This window comes from Lissotriton vulgaris, chromosome 7 (assembly GCF_964263255.1).
Source record: "Lissotriton vulgaris chromosome 7, aLisVul1.2, whole genome shotgun sequence".
Lineage (NCBI taxonomy): Eukaryota > Metazoa > Chordata > Amphibia > Caudata > Salamandridae > Lissotriton > Lissotriton vulgaris.
In genome coordinates, this window is record NC_141695.1 from 859,679,946 (window position 1) to 859,694,272 (window position 14,327).

The following is a 14,327-nucleotide window of genomic DNA, read 5'->3' on the forward strand; positions in this document are numbered from 1 at the left end:
ACTTTTGGAGCGGAACTACGTAGGTGGGCTGCCGCATGACACCACCTAGTGGCACGCATGAGAACTGCTGTGAAAGTTTACGGATCCCATCTGACGTCTGGGGATTATTCTCAAGGTGAGGAATCTGCGGTTAGAGTATCCACCAGAAAGATAGTTTCTGAAGGTAAGTAACTTGTTTATTTAAGCTTCGTGTTTTAAGCCATTTCATATATTGAAACCCATGTTTTAAAAATGTACTTGCTGCTCCCACCTCCCCCATGCTCTACTTTTTTAGGGTGAAAGAGTAAATGTACGTTATTATTCAGCATGGAGCTAGCCAGTTTTTCTAAGTGTGTTTCCTAATCCAGGCCTCAAGTCTGCATGTTTGTGTCCAGAAAGCCATTATCTCCTTCAGATGTTTTTGTTGGTTGGGTTACATGCTTTAATCTGCTGCACTATCATTCACACTGTTAAAGTTGGTGATTGGCATGATGAAGTGGCTTACCAGTGGTAAACATTCCATGCCGTTGCAGAATTTAATAACAGCATAGAACCAGCCCTGTGTAAATTTAAGTGATGATCTAACCATATAAATGCCAACTAAGGGTGTTCTATATGAGGAATAGGTCTCCCTTAGCGTGACTAAGCCAGAGCCCTTCTCATCTTGGAGCTTATTTTCCTAATGCCACTTCCAGACTCTGGAATCCTGAGGAATTGAAATATGGGTATTGATGCATTCAGAAACTGTGGTGCATTGCCTACAGATTGTACAGATTTTTCTTTACGGCTCACTGGCTCTTCTGTCTTTTGATAATGTGTGACAAGAAAATGTGTCCTTCGTACTATTATCTACTCCTGCTGCAGCAATGGCGGCTGTGAGAGAAGAGTGGTAATCAATGTGTAGATTTATTCACAGAAGGGACGTCTATTTAGCCATTGCCTTCTTTGTTTCCATTAGAGAAGCAATTGCAATCGCCAAAGCCAGGCTGCTACCAGAAGACCCCGTCCTGAGAGACCTTTATACCAGCTGGGCAGCAGTTCTGGAAAAGGATGGCCATTACTCCATGGCGGCTAAGTGGTACGTTCTGAAAGTTGATACACAATCTCGGTGTGTGAAAAGTTGAGCACTTTGGATATGTCTGTTTGCAACAGATGGTCAGGCGAACATCCCTTTTACTATGTACATTTCAAAGGACCAGACTGACAAAGCTGCACATTCTCCATTATTAGTCTTGCCATCATCGCAATTATAGACAGATCTCCCAGCACTAAACACTCATGGGCTCACATTCATGAAACCAAAGCCAACTCTCCATACTACTAGATCCTCATGACCCACACTTGAACTCCAAGTTGAAATCCTTCTCCCTCTACCCACTTCTGCACGCCATTGGGATCAGACCTAATGACTGTAGTCTAAATCCAACCACATACAACTCTTTCGGATCCTCACTCACTGCAATCTAAATACTAAGTCATACAGTCAAGCGAGTTTCACAAATACGACACATCACTGTGCTCTTCCCCCAGATCTAGAGCCTTATGGGCCCAGAAAAATTGATGACAGGCTGAACTGAGCTTCACCCACTACTGCTTTCTCATGGATCTTTATTCACCAATGCCAAGGTAATTCTGTATAGTACTAGATCATCAGGCGTCCTAATCTCTGATGCCAACCAAGTGCCCCAAAGTGATAGTTTCCTTGGCCGTACTGTCACTCGCTGCAGGATAATCTCTGCCAGATACTACATCCTAACAAAAGTGGTGTGACCGCCTGCAATTTTCACCAATGAGACCTCCTTAATGCATGCCACCCAAGACAGACAAATGCATTTTGTTAATCAAATCTCAAATTAGCTGGGCTGTCTTAAACACTCACTGCTATACGTACCTTGTGATCACACCATACTGATACCTCGCTAGCACTGTGACCATCGGACTCTAAATTCACTGATGCCATACTGAAGTCAGTACAGCATTAGAGCCTCTTGGGCCCCACTCTCGCAACACTGAGTGGATTCAATCCAATGCCACAGTTTTATTGCCCCCAAATTGCCAATACCTGGCTAGCTTCTCCCTTTTACCACTGACTTGCTTCTGTCACTCCTTCAATATTGAATGGGTATTGCAGATTCTGAAGGAGAGAGAATAGTGATCCGCTGTGTGGTTGAAAAAGCTTTAAATGTCTCTGCCCTTAATACACTATCATGTGACGTCAAGAGTGGGTTGTTTTTGTTTCCACAGCTACCTGGGGGCTGCTTCCCCCTATGATGCTGCAAAAGTGTTGGCCAAGAAAGGGGACCTAATCTCTCTCAAGGCTGCCTCTGAGCTGGCTCTGATTGTTGGGGAAAATGATCTCTCTACATCCTTCTCAATCCGTTGTGCCCAAGAGATGCTCTCGGTTAGAAATTGGGTGGGCGCACAAGAAGTCCTGCAACAACAGGAAGGTCTGCTGGTGAGTACACTCTTTTTAGACTGCATGTATAGGCCCTTGGGAAAGCACTCTGCCAGTAAAGATCCCTGTGAGTTAGCATCTGCGAAGGCAACCACTAGAATGTTGCTAGAGAGGATTCTGTGTGCATCTGGCTGGGGGGTGAGAAGACTGTGTTTACCCATGTTTCTCTTTTTGAGCAGAATCTGGTATCAAATTGACTATCTGAAGCTGCCTCTCTTTCTACTGGTGAGCTCTCTTTGATTCTCTCTGCTTTAAGAGGACCCACTCCTTGGCTGTTATTATGAGGTTTGGTGAGAGCCGTCAGCTGCATGCTTTGGTGTGTTTTTCGATTGTTTGGTGAGGATCCTTTGTGTATATGCTGCTGAGTGCTCCTCTGTTATGAGGAAATATAAATTTTATGGTCAAGATTGTGTTCCCTAGCGTGTACCCCACCGACTCCATGTACCAGCTTAAAGTGCATGTAACTTCCCTCCTGTGCCAGCTACGAAGACGCAAATACATTTGCATCCAACGTTAACATGTCCTCTTTCAGACCCACCCTGAATGGGTTGAATAGTCCGTTCCTAAGTATGCTATGCCAACGTCTTTTTGTAGTGTACTTTACACGTTTTTCAGCTCTGGCAAAGTAGGCCCTGAATTTCTGCCATCGAGCCATTTTTCTGGCTTCTGACTCTGAAAACCTCAGCCCAGGCTGCCTCTGTACCCGTGAACTCTGACTTACTTCCAGCGCGGCCCACCGTGCTCAGCTCAGCCTGCTGCCTGCCAAGACTGACTATAACCTTCGAGTTATCTGTTCCGCTCCTCGAAAATACATTCCTGCCTACTAGCTTCAGTAAACATCCCCCTCATCTGCAGAGCAAAGGGCTAACCTGTCTCCATGCAAGTAATTCATAGCCTCTGTTACCATGCTCCCATGGAAGGCCCATGCCCCCACGTTTCTCATGCAGACACTCAGGCGCTTACACACGCACTCACAGTCAGTATAGAATAGCTTCTGCCCCAGAGACCTTTCCCTCTCGATAGTATGGTTCCCAAACATCAGATATCAGATATGATAGAAGTACAAGTTGATCTGACATGCCAGACTTCTGTCTCTTTCCGTCAGTGTAGATGTCAAGTCTCCTGCCCCCTTCCAGCTTCACGTCAATCACACGTCATGTAGCTGCGCGCGCATCCAAGTCTCCGATTTCTGCTAACATTGCAACATTTCTGTTTCGTGCCACCCACTTGTGACACCTGCCTGTGACACCTCTAATTCACGCCTAGTCCACGCCTTCTGATTACGTACTAGCAACACGTGGATACTGTTATCTTGTCTTCTCTCAGCTGTTACGCCTACTATACTGTTTTCTATGACATGAATTAAGTATATAAGTTATGTACTGTCAATAAAATGTAGCGCGGCATATGCTCTCTATCCCTTCCTGAACCCTGTGTGGTTGCGGGAACATGATAGCCAGGTCATGACCATTCCTTTTTAAGGAATAAAACCCCTAAGAACTCTAACACCACGGACTCTGGTTCTTTCTTTCCGATTGAGTTATTATTGATTAAGTACTTACCTGCATAGAAATTATGATAGTAAATTAAATATTTACGACATTTTGGCGCCCGAACAGGGACCCCTCCCCCACCTCACGCGCCGGTTGGTGCGTTGCAAGCTCTGTCCCCTGCCATCAGTTAGAAGGAAACTACGCGTACTGGCAGGATTTCCTGCATCTCCCTCTGGCCCACGGAGGTGACGAAGACTGTGATCAGTACCCAGACGAGGCGGTGAGGAGTGCGGAGGATCCCGACCAGAGCCTAGCCGAAAGAAGCAAGGTCCGAGGTGTCAAGAGGCCCACCAGTTTCCCGAAGTTTTCCGAAGTTTTCCGAAGTATCCACGTGTCGAGTCGAGTCCAGTCCAGTTCAGTCCAGTCGAGTTTTCCGAGGCCTTCCGATTTCCGTGCTTCCCGGTGAGTACCATTGCTGGGTCGTATCAAGACGGGTTTGGGTACACAAGTCCGGTCTGCACTATTTTTAGACAGTGTATCTGTGCTGTTTAGCAGTACCTCCGTTATTTCAAGGTCTGCACTGTTTTTAGACAGTGTATCTGTGCTGTTTAGCAGTACATCAGTATAAAGGGGTAGTGATATATGTTTTAAATGTTTTTCATGTGATTAATGTCGTGGTATGAGTGTGACTGTTTTTAATGTGCATTATTGTGTGTTCTTGTATAAATAGCTGTATTCAGTATTAAGTAGGTAAGATCGAGCTTTCAGTACTAAGTAGAAACAAGATGCCGTTTTTCAACAAGTTAAAGCAGATAGGAACTAGGAAAGGGATACTGGAGGAAGAAATTCCTATTCCCCCTAGGGACACTCCAGGAAACTTCATGTACCACAAGCATGGCTTAGATGCCATATTGTATCTAGATTTATGGGCCGATTATACAAAACATCTAGACGAGAGACACAGATGGCCAGTTACTGGAACATGGGATGCTGAGTGCATCATGAAAGTAGAGGAAGCACTATGGAAAAAGAAAGCCAGACAATCTCAGAAAGACGCCATAGAGTTTTGGCGTAAGGAATCACATAAGCGTGCTGAAAAAGCACTACGTAGAGAAGACAGACTTAGAGAATCAGATAAAGCCCAAGAAAACGAATTAGTTACTGAAGGGATCCGAGTAAAAACAGAGCAAGTAGACCGTGCACGAAATAACCTCGTAAACGGTATGTATCTCGCGGCCGAGGGTTCGCATGAGGCCATTTCAGAAATACCGAAAAATCTGCCGTCACCATTGGTGCCAACTAAAGTAAATCACAGGACCACTAAAGACATATTCCTGAATTCCTATCTAGAGGATGTAGCACCCGCTTACACCAATCTGCCTGTCCGCGCCCTGCCTAACGACAGGGATAGGGGTGGTAACCCGCCCCAAGATCATATTCCGCCAGTACCACAACAGATTCCTCCACCTCCACCACTTCCCGCAGCTAAAATAGATCTACCGAAACCACGTCTACCTGACGCTACCAAAGGACAAATTCAAGTTCAGATACAGACTCCACAGAGAGATAATGCCCAAGCTTCCGCCTCAGGAGGTGCGACTGGGGGTCTTCACACCCCACCATTGACACACAGAGTAAACCTTAGGGATATGCAGAGTCCTCTCACGTTCAAGTCACCCCGTCTTGACATACTCAAAGAAAAACTTTCAGTTTGCAGATATGATCCAGTACCCGGCAAAAACGACAGAATGATGATGGCCTCACTACGGTTAAGATCTGCTACTGATTTCCTGCTGTTATTTGCAGGGATGAAGGAGCGCCTAGATAGAATATATCAGTTCATTCAGACTGGTAAAGACCCTGACAGTGTTAAGGATGCCATGGAGCATCAGAAAGTTGACATTCAAGCACAGATACTACGTTTTTTCATAAATTGCCTAATAAGAGAAAGAGACAGGCCTGAGACAGATCAGGATGAATTAGATGGACTCAACAGGTGGGGCCAAAATATATCTGAAGGAAGACATGATAAGGGGGCTTGCATAGCCAGTATGTACAAGAAAATAAGAAAAGCAGTGATAGAGATGCACGAAAAAGAGAAAGAAAGGGCCTCCTCCGAGGAGGAGGAAGAACTCGAAGAATCAGAAAAGACTACAGATACTATAGCGTATGTAGGTAAGGGAACTTACCTTAGGAAAGGTATCCGTCCGGAAAGCAAGAGAGTTTTTCTCTCTGCCTTAACCAACCCGAATTCTTCTGAACACCAGTTCCAGGAGACTGATAAAAGACTCCGAGACCGAGTGGGGTACCACATACTAAATTCAATGGATGAACAGGAATTAGCCCGGTCAGCCATATTATGGGCTGAAAATCCGGATATGTATAATGATGACACCGTAGCACAGACATTCCTGAACCTCTCCCCAGACGAGCAGAAATTAGCAGGTGTATACATGATGCAGCACCTCCTCACGAAATACAGAAATAAACATTCCGATCCAGGTCCCTTACACGAAACTCTAGAAGCACTACTCATGGATAGATGGAGAGGTCTAAGTACCAAGTTAATACAAATAATTCTAGAACAACGACATAGATATGACACTTTTGTAAGCTCTGAATATGTTCCCGCTCCACCCCCAGAAAGAAAAATGTATCGTATGGAATGCCTGAGTGGCATTGAAAGTCAGAACCCCTTACGAGAAGTACACCCAGTTATGGGTGAGGATAATGTCTTGAAACGCGTGTATGTACACACGCCACTGACTAAGTTAGAACTGTTAGAAATGAAGAAACTAGTACCCTGCCATGATAAAGACCCTGCAGGTTTCCACAGAGAGCTTAAAGACATGTTACTGATGGGGGATTACACATATGAAGATATCATGAAAATGTTAAAGGTACTGCTGCCTACGGGCATATACGAGAAACTCAAGGAAAAGGAATGGGAGGTGGGAGACAAAAAGATTGTATGGGCAGAAATAGAAGACGAAGAGAACAAGCGTGTCCCAGGGGTAGGCCTTGGGGAGAAAACTAAAGCGTTACCAGGTTTGATAGTACAGGTTCTGCCAAGATTACTGACAACTAGAAAGGAAGACTGGGATGCCATCTCAGCATGTAAACAGAAACCCGACGAAGATACTAGTGACTTTTATTCAAGATTCGAGAAATGTTTCATTATTAATAGTGGTCTTAAACCAAGTAGCGAGTCGTACCCGCATCTTTTTGTATCAAAGCTAGTCGAGGATTCCCTGTTAGCAGTTAAAAACCGTGTATACAAAGTCGAGAGTACATGGCAAGCAAATACGCCATCACAGATGTTACAAATGTTACAATACCATCAGAATAGAATTAGAGAGGAACAGGATCAGGAACAGAAACGTATGAAAGACACAAAAATGAAAATGTTAGTAGCCCAGTCGGTCCACACCGACGGAAACAGAAAGGGTACGACCCAGACAAGTCACGCCGCAGTTCCCGTTAAAGGGACATGCAACTATTGCAAGCAGCCAGGTCACTACGTACATGAATGCCCAGTTCTGAAACACAATATAGCAACAGGTAAAACTAAAGAGAGACCGCATCCACCAAGACAAGATCAGGTCCAGCAACAGACCCCACAGAATGTACAGACCTCACAGAACACACAGCCTATGCATGCTTCATCCCATACAGCACAGACAGTAGCGTTATCTCAGCCACAGCCTCTTGCCGCGACTCAGCAAGTTTCCCAACAAATGTACCAGTATGCCCAATCTGCTTACCCCGACTACCAGTGATACACATGAAACAGCCTAGAGAGGGAATTTGGCTTGCCTCTTATTGAAATTCCTGTAGATCAAGAGGGTCCTTATGTACACAGTCAAGTATTGGGAAAAGATAGAAAGTTTTTAATAGACACAGGGGCAAGCCGTACCACTATAAGCCATGACGAAGTCCCAGGGGCACCCCTCTCAGGCTCACAGAATGTTTCCCTTGGTTTTTCAGGACAGCCCATTATAAATGAAGTATCAGAACCAGTCCCCCTGGCTGTGGGTCCATTATCACGTGTTACAGACTTGTTACTTACAAATCATGTCCAGAAAATCTGTTAGGTATCAAAACATTGAAAGCTCTAGGAGCCATAATTTGCTGTTCCCCGGAGGGGGTTAGACTCTTTCTGCGGGATTTCAAGGGTCATTATGTTTTGCGAGAATTCGACGTCAGATTGAAAAATGTACCAGATCACTTGTGGGCAACAGGCCCAACTGATGTAGGTTGCATGCATATCACACCATACCGTGTTACACTCAAGACAGGAGTTGTTCTACCACGAATCAGACAATACAAGTTACCACCCGATGCTGTAGTGGCTTTACTGAAAATAATTGAAGAACTGATTGTCCAAGGAGTGGTCGTAGAGACCGACTCCAATATCTGCAATTCCCCTATCATTCCGATTCTTAAACGTACTGATCCCAATGCACCGCCAGTATATCGGCTGGTGATTGATCTGAGAGAACTGAATAAATGCATTATTCCACAGTACCCTGTGGTCCCCGATATCTCTTCTCTATTGACTGCTATTGATTCAGAAGCAACGTTCTTTACTGTAATTGACCTCAAGAACGCCTTCTTTAGTGTACCGATTGATCCAGAGAGCCAATACCTCTTCGGATTCAGTTTAAATGGACGAAGTTTCAAATTTTCACGCGCACCTCAAGGATTCACAGAAAGCCCCAGCATCTATAGTCAAGCACTGAAAAGACAACTAGATTGTATTCAAATGCCAGTTAACACTGCTTTACTGCAATACGTCGATGATCTGCTGATCACCGCACGAAGTGAGCCCGAATGTGAACAAGCATCACTGACAGTTTTACATTTTCTGGCCGACAAGGGACACAAGGTGTCTCCTTCGAAGCTACAATTCTGTGGTCAGCAAGTTGTATACTTGGGTCACTTGCTGTCCAAAGTGGGGAGACAGCTCACTCCCGATCGCATTCAGTTAATTGTAAATATGCCACAACCCCAGACACAAAAGGAAGTGCGGGCCTTCATAGGCCTCACCTCGTACTGCAGACAATGGATTCCTCAATATGCATTTCTAGCTAAACCACTCATTCAGTTAACAACACAGGAGGCAGCGACTTCGATTGTCCTCCCTTGGACTCAAGAACATACACAAGCCTTTGAGGAACTAAAGAAAGCATTATGTCAAGCACCAGTTTTAGCAACACCATGTTACAGCAAGCCGTTTACACTTTTTGTTACAGAACGTGATGGTACAGCATTGTCTGTCCTCACCCAAGATCAAGCAGGTTCACATAAACCTTGCGCTTATTTTTCAAGTACATTGGATTCAGTAGCCCAGGCACTCCCTGCGTGCTTAAAGTCTGTAGCAGCAACAGCATTAGCAATCAGACAGAGCGACTCAATTGTTTTAGGGCACCAGTTAACAGTACAAGTTCCACATTCTGTAGAGGTTCTTTTAAACAGAACCCAGACTCAGCACTTAACTATAGCACGACTGACAGGTTACGAGTTAACGCTATTCCAGCCTCACATAGAAATCAGACGCTGCAGTATTCTGAACCCCGCAACACTGTTACCTACAATTATGACAGATCCAGCCCCGCATGATTGTATAGAGATCATTAATGCAGTTACAAAGCCTCGACGAGACTTAACAGATGTTCCACTGACAAATCCAGACCTGACACTTTATGTGGATGGTTCATGTATGAGAACAAGTACAGGAGAATTAGTGGCCGCATATGCAGTGACCACTGAAACCAAAGTTAAAGAAACGCATCGTATTGACACACTGTCTGCTCAAGCGGCAGAGCTTATTGCTCTGACCCGAGCCTGTATTCTAGCCAAGAACAGAAATGTTAACATATACACTGATTCCCGTTATGCGTTCGGAGTTGTACACGACTTCGGCATGTTATGGCAAGAACGAGGTTTTCTGACCTCTCATGGTGCCAAGATCCAACACGGTCCCCTCATTCAAGCACTGTTAGAAGCAATACATCTGCCATCAGGTATATCCGTCATGAAGTGTAAAGCACATACTAAAGTTACAGATTCTGTTTCCCAGGGTAACGACCTGGCAGACCAGACAGCAAAACATACAGCATTGACTCACACTCAGACAACTGACATGACAAAGACAATAGGACCGACAAATTGTATGACAGTCAGGGATCCCACACTAGATGTAATCGATATTCAGACACATGCTACCCCAGACGAAATAAAGAAATGGATTGAACTAGGAGGGATCCAGACAGATCAAGGTTGGATGACGAAGGGAAAATCTACATGGTTTCTCCCTGATTCTATGGTTCAAGTCATGGTTAATACAGCACATAGTCCAGCACACCTAGGAGAAAAAGCAATGCTAGACAGTTTACAAAATCTTTGGAGCAATAAACACTTACGAGCAGCAGCAAAACAGAAAGTGCGTACTTGCATGATCTGTTGTCAGTTCAATCCAGGTAAAAGCGTCCCTGTAGAGCAAGGTGGATTTCATCCTCCCGATCACCCTTTTGAAGTCCTCCAGATGGATTATATCCAGATGGACCGTTGTCGAGGATTCAAATATGTCCTCGTAATTGTTTGTGCACTTTCCCGTTGGACCGAAGCATACCCAGTCCCAGATTACACTGCTCCGACCACTGTCAGGCAGCTGGTTCGTGAATTTTTCCCACGGTACGGCTTGCCTCGTGTCGTGTACTCAGATAACGGACAGCCATTCTCATCTGAATTAATGAAGCAGGTTTCCTTGCTGCTAGGATATCAGTGGAGATTCCATTGTGTCCGACATCCCGAAGCCGCAGGCCTTGTAGAAAGGCATAACCAGACATTAAAGACACGCAAAAATATGTAAAGAGAAAGGGGTCGACTGGATAGTCGCCCTGCCCGTGGCACTATTCTACATGAGGATGGTTGCCCACTCGAGATCAGGACTATCCCCGTACGAAGTGGTCTTTGGTAGACCACCGAATATGTGGGGGACGCCCATTCCGAAGAAGATTACTGATGTTGATTGTAATATGTTGACAGATTACCTTGCCTCCTTGATGTCTGCACTCCAATCATGTCGTTCACAGGTTGCCGCAGCTTTCCCCGACAACACTGATGTAAAGCCACATGATGTCCGTCCTGGGGACACAGTTTTAGTACGGAACTTCGACAGGAAGAGTCCGCTGGAGCCCCGCTGGAAGGAGCCAAAGACCGTCCTTCTTACAACAAGGACCGCAGTGAAACTGGAAGGCAGAAAGGGGTGGGTCCACACGAGCCATATCAAAAAATACAATGAACTGAAACCAGATCCAGGCTCGTCCACCCCCACCAAAGACTGTATCAAAACTAATGATTTTAAAGTCTCCGAACGAGAGAAAACTCCACAAGAAGAATACAGACTTAAGCTCCGATCTAGCAAGTCAGACAGTTTAATTGTTTAAGTCCTCCCCTAGGTGAATCGGTTAAATAGTTTCTGACATGTATCCCCTAGATCGAGATAGAGAGAGAGAAAGACAATTAAAGAAACGTACATACTGTAAATCACTACGTAGTCACTGTATGGTGACATTATTAATTATGTTTTTTCTAAGTGTTCTGATAATTATTGCGAGTATACTGCTCCCCATCTATTATCCTATTTTCAAGCGTGAACAATCTGCTTATAATGTTTCTGCTGAACATTCTTTTAGTAAATTACCTCCACATGAACTTTCTTACAGACTTGCGCTGCGCAACAACACATTCATTAGTATGTTACATCATTCCCATCAGACTAACAATGCTACAAACTGCTGGATATGTGGCCGACTCCCTCCCTACCAGAAATACAAGGGAGCTCTGCCCCTCTTTCCGTACCCGTTCACTCACAACGGTTCCTGTGGTGCCTGGTTTAGAATAATAAATTCCGTAGATCCTGATATTGCTGTTTTCAAAGGGAGCTGGGTTTGGGGAAACTTGAACTTAGTTCTGCTTAATGCCTGTTATCCTGACAAGAAGGGACTCCCCATTAGAATAGGAACTGATCTAGAAAATGAAGTTTATGGATTAGGTAATTACACAATTAACCTTATGATCCTTACTGTTGAATCCGAACCTGCTCAAGTTCTGCCCGCTATGTCAGTACTACCAGTCACTGGTGAATTATGTGTCAGCAAGAAAGGTTCAGTACCCTTAGGCCATAGTAAATGTACTATTGTGGTCGAATTCAGTGATCAAGGCAAGTCTTCTTTTAGAGCTACCCGTCATTCCTATTTTGTTTGTGGTCATACCGCATACATACGCTTACCTCCAGATTGGGATGGTACCTGTTACATTGCATTCCTTCTGCCACCTGTTTTTCTAGCTCCTCCTGACTATCACAGAAATACAAATTTAGTAAAGAATAGGCTCCGAAGAGATCTCTCGCTTGTCGACTATACAGAAACAGCATGGGAACAATACACCGATTTTAATAAAGAATTCTTTTTCTTCTTGGGTCCCGTCCATAATAGTAAACTAATACGCAGATTAACTAGAACACTTGAAGCAGTAGTGAATGAAACTGCCTCCGTCTTAGGTAACTTAACAGAAGAGCAGTCCGCCATGCGGGTTGTTGTTCTTCAGAATCGTCTTGTTATTGACGTCATCTTGGCAGATAGAGGTGGAGCCTGTAAGGTCATCGGGTCAAGTTGCTGTATTTTCATCCCAGAAAACGCGCCCACAGTATATCAAGCTATTACACGTCTTCATAAAATTGCAAATCTGATACATCAGAATCCAGGCACCTGGACTTGGTCCGGTTGGTTCTGGACAACGTTAACTGCTTGGGGATGGAAGATCCTATCCTTCCTAGGCATTGGCCTAGTCCTAGTATTCAGTTGCTGCCTGTGCCTACAGTGTGGGCCAGCGATTTGTGGACTGTGTGCCACATCGTGCATTGAAAATTCCAGTTTCCTCTCAAAACGTGAAAGAAAGAAAGAAGAACAAATGATGTTACAAGAACAAACTGATCGATTCATGAGGATCGATATATCATGAAGGGTCCGTAGGGAACAAGGAGGGAATGAGGAAATATAAATTTTATGGTCAAGATTGTGTTCCCTAGCGTGTACCCCACCGACTCCATGTACCAGCTTAAAGTGCATGTAACTTCCCTCCTGTGCCAGCTACGAAGACGCAAATACATTTGCATCCAACGTTAACATGTCCTCTTTCAGACCCACCCTGAATGGGTTGAATAGTCCGTTCCTAAGTATGCTATGCCAACGTCTTTTTGTAGTGTACTTTACACGTTTTTCAGCTCTGGAAAAGTAGGCCCTGAATTTCTGCCATCGAGCCATTTTTCTGGCTTCTGACTCTGAAAACCTCAGCCCAGGCTGCCTCTGTACCCGTGAACTCTGACTTACTTCCAGCGCGGCCCACCGTGCTCAGCTCAGCCTGCTGCCTGCCAAGACTGACTATAACCTTCGAGTTATCTGTTCCGCTCCTCGAAAATACATTCCTGCCTACTAGCTTCAGTAAACATCCCCCTCATCTGCAGAGCAAAGGGCTAACCTGTCTCCATGCAAGTAATTCATAGCCTCTGTTACCATGCTCCCATGGAAGGCCCATGCCCCCACGTTTCTCATGCAGACACTCAGGCGCTTACACACGCACTCACAGTCAGTATAGAATAGCTTCTGCCCCAGAGACCTTTCCCTCTCGATAGTATGGTTCCCAAACATCAGATATCAGATATGATAGAAGTACAAGTTGATCTGACATGCCAGACTTCTGTCTCTTTCCGTCAGTGTAGATGTCAAGTCTCCTGCCCCCTTCCAGCTTCACGTCAATCACACGTCATGTAGCTGCGCGCGCATCCAAGTCTCCGATTTCTGCTAACATTGCAACATTTCTGTTTCGTGCCACCCACTTGTGACACCTGCCTGTGACACCTCTAATTCACGCCTAGTCCACGCCTTCTGATTACGTACTAGCAACACGTGGATACTGTTATCTTGTCTTCTCTCAGCTGTTACGCCTACTATACTGTTTTCTATGACATGAATTAAGTATATAAGTTATGTACTGTCAATAAAATGTAGCGCGGCATATGCTCTCTATCCCTTCCTGAACCCTGTGTGGTTGCGGGAACATGATAGCCAGGTCATGACCATTCCTTTTTAAGGAATAAAACCCCTAAGAACTCTAACACCACGGACTCTGGTTCTTTCTTTCCGATTGAGTTATTATTGATTAAGTACTTACCTGCATAGAAATTATGATAGTAAATTAAATATTTACGACAGTTACTTGAGTCGAAGACTCCTCCATCACAAACGGTAGAGATTTTATATTTTTGTGGTAGAGAGAATGATTTGGTCTCTCTTGCAATCAGAATTATTCTTTCTCCATGTTGGAGAGGTCCAGCT

General features: G+C 44.7%; 1 protein-coding gene across 3 annotated transcripts in view; it reads left to right on the top strand.

Moving 5' to 3' along the window:
- Nucleotides 1-14,327, top strand: part of GEMIN5 (gem nuclear organelle associated protein 5) — a 500,185-nt gene that overhangs the window by 365,933 nt on the left and 119,925 nt on the right. For all 3 annotated transcript variants that reach the window (XM_086931243.1, XM_086931244.1, XM_086931245.1), the window contains 2 exons: nt 938-1,057; nt 2,224-2,434. In XM_086931243.1, coding sequence (XP_086787369.1) covers nt 938-1,057; nt 2,224-2,434 — 331 coding nt within the window. The remainder of the gene's footprint in view (nt 1-937; nt 1,058-2,223; nt 2,435-14,327) is intronic.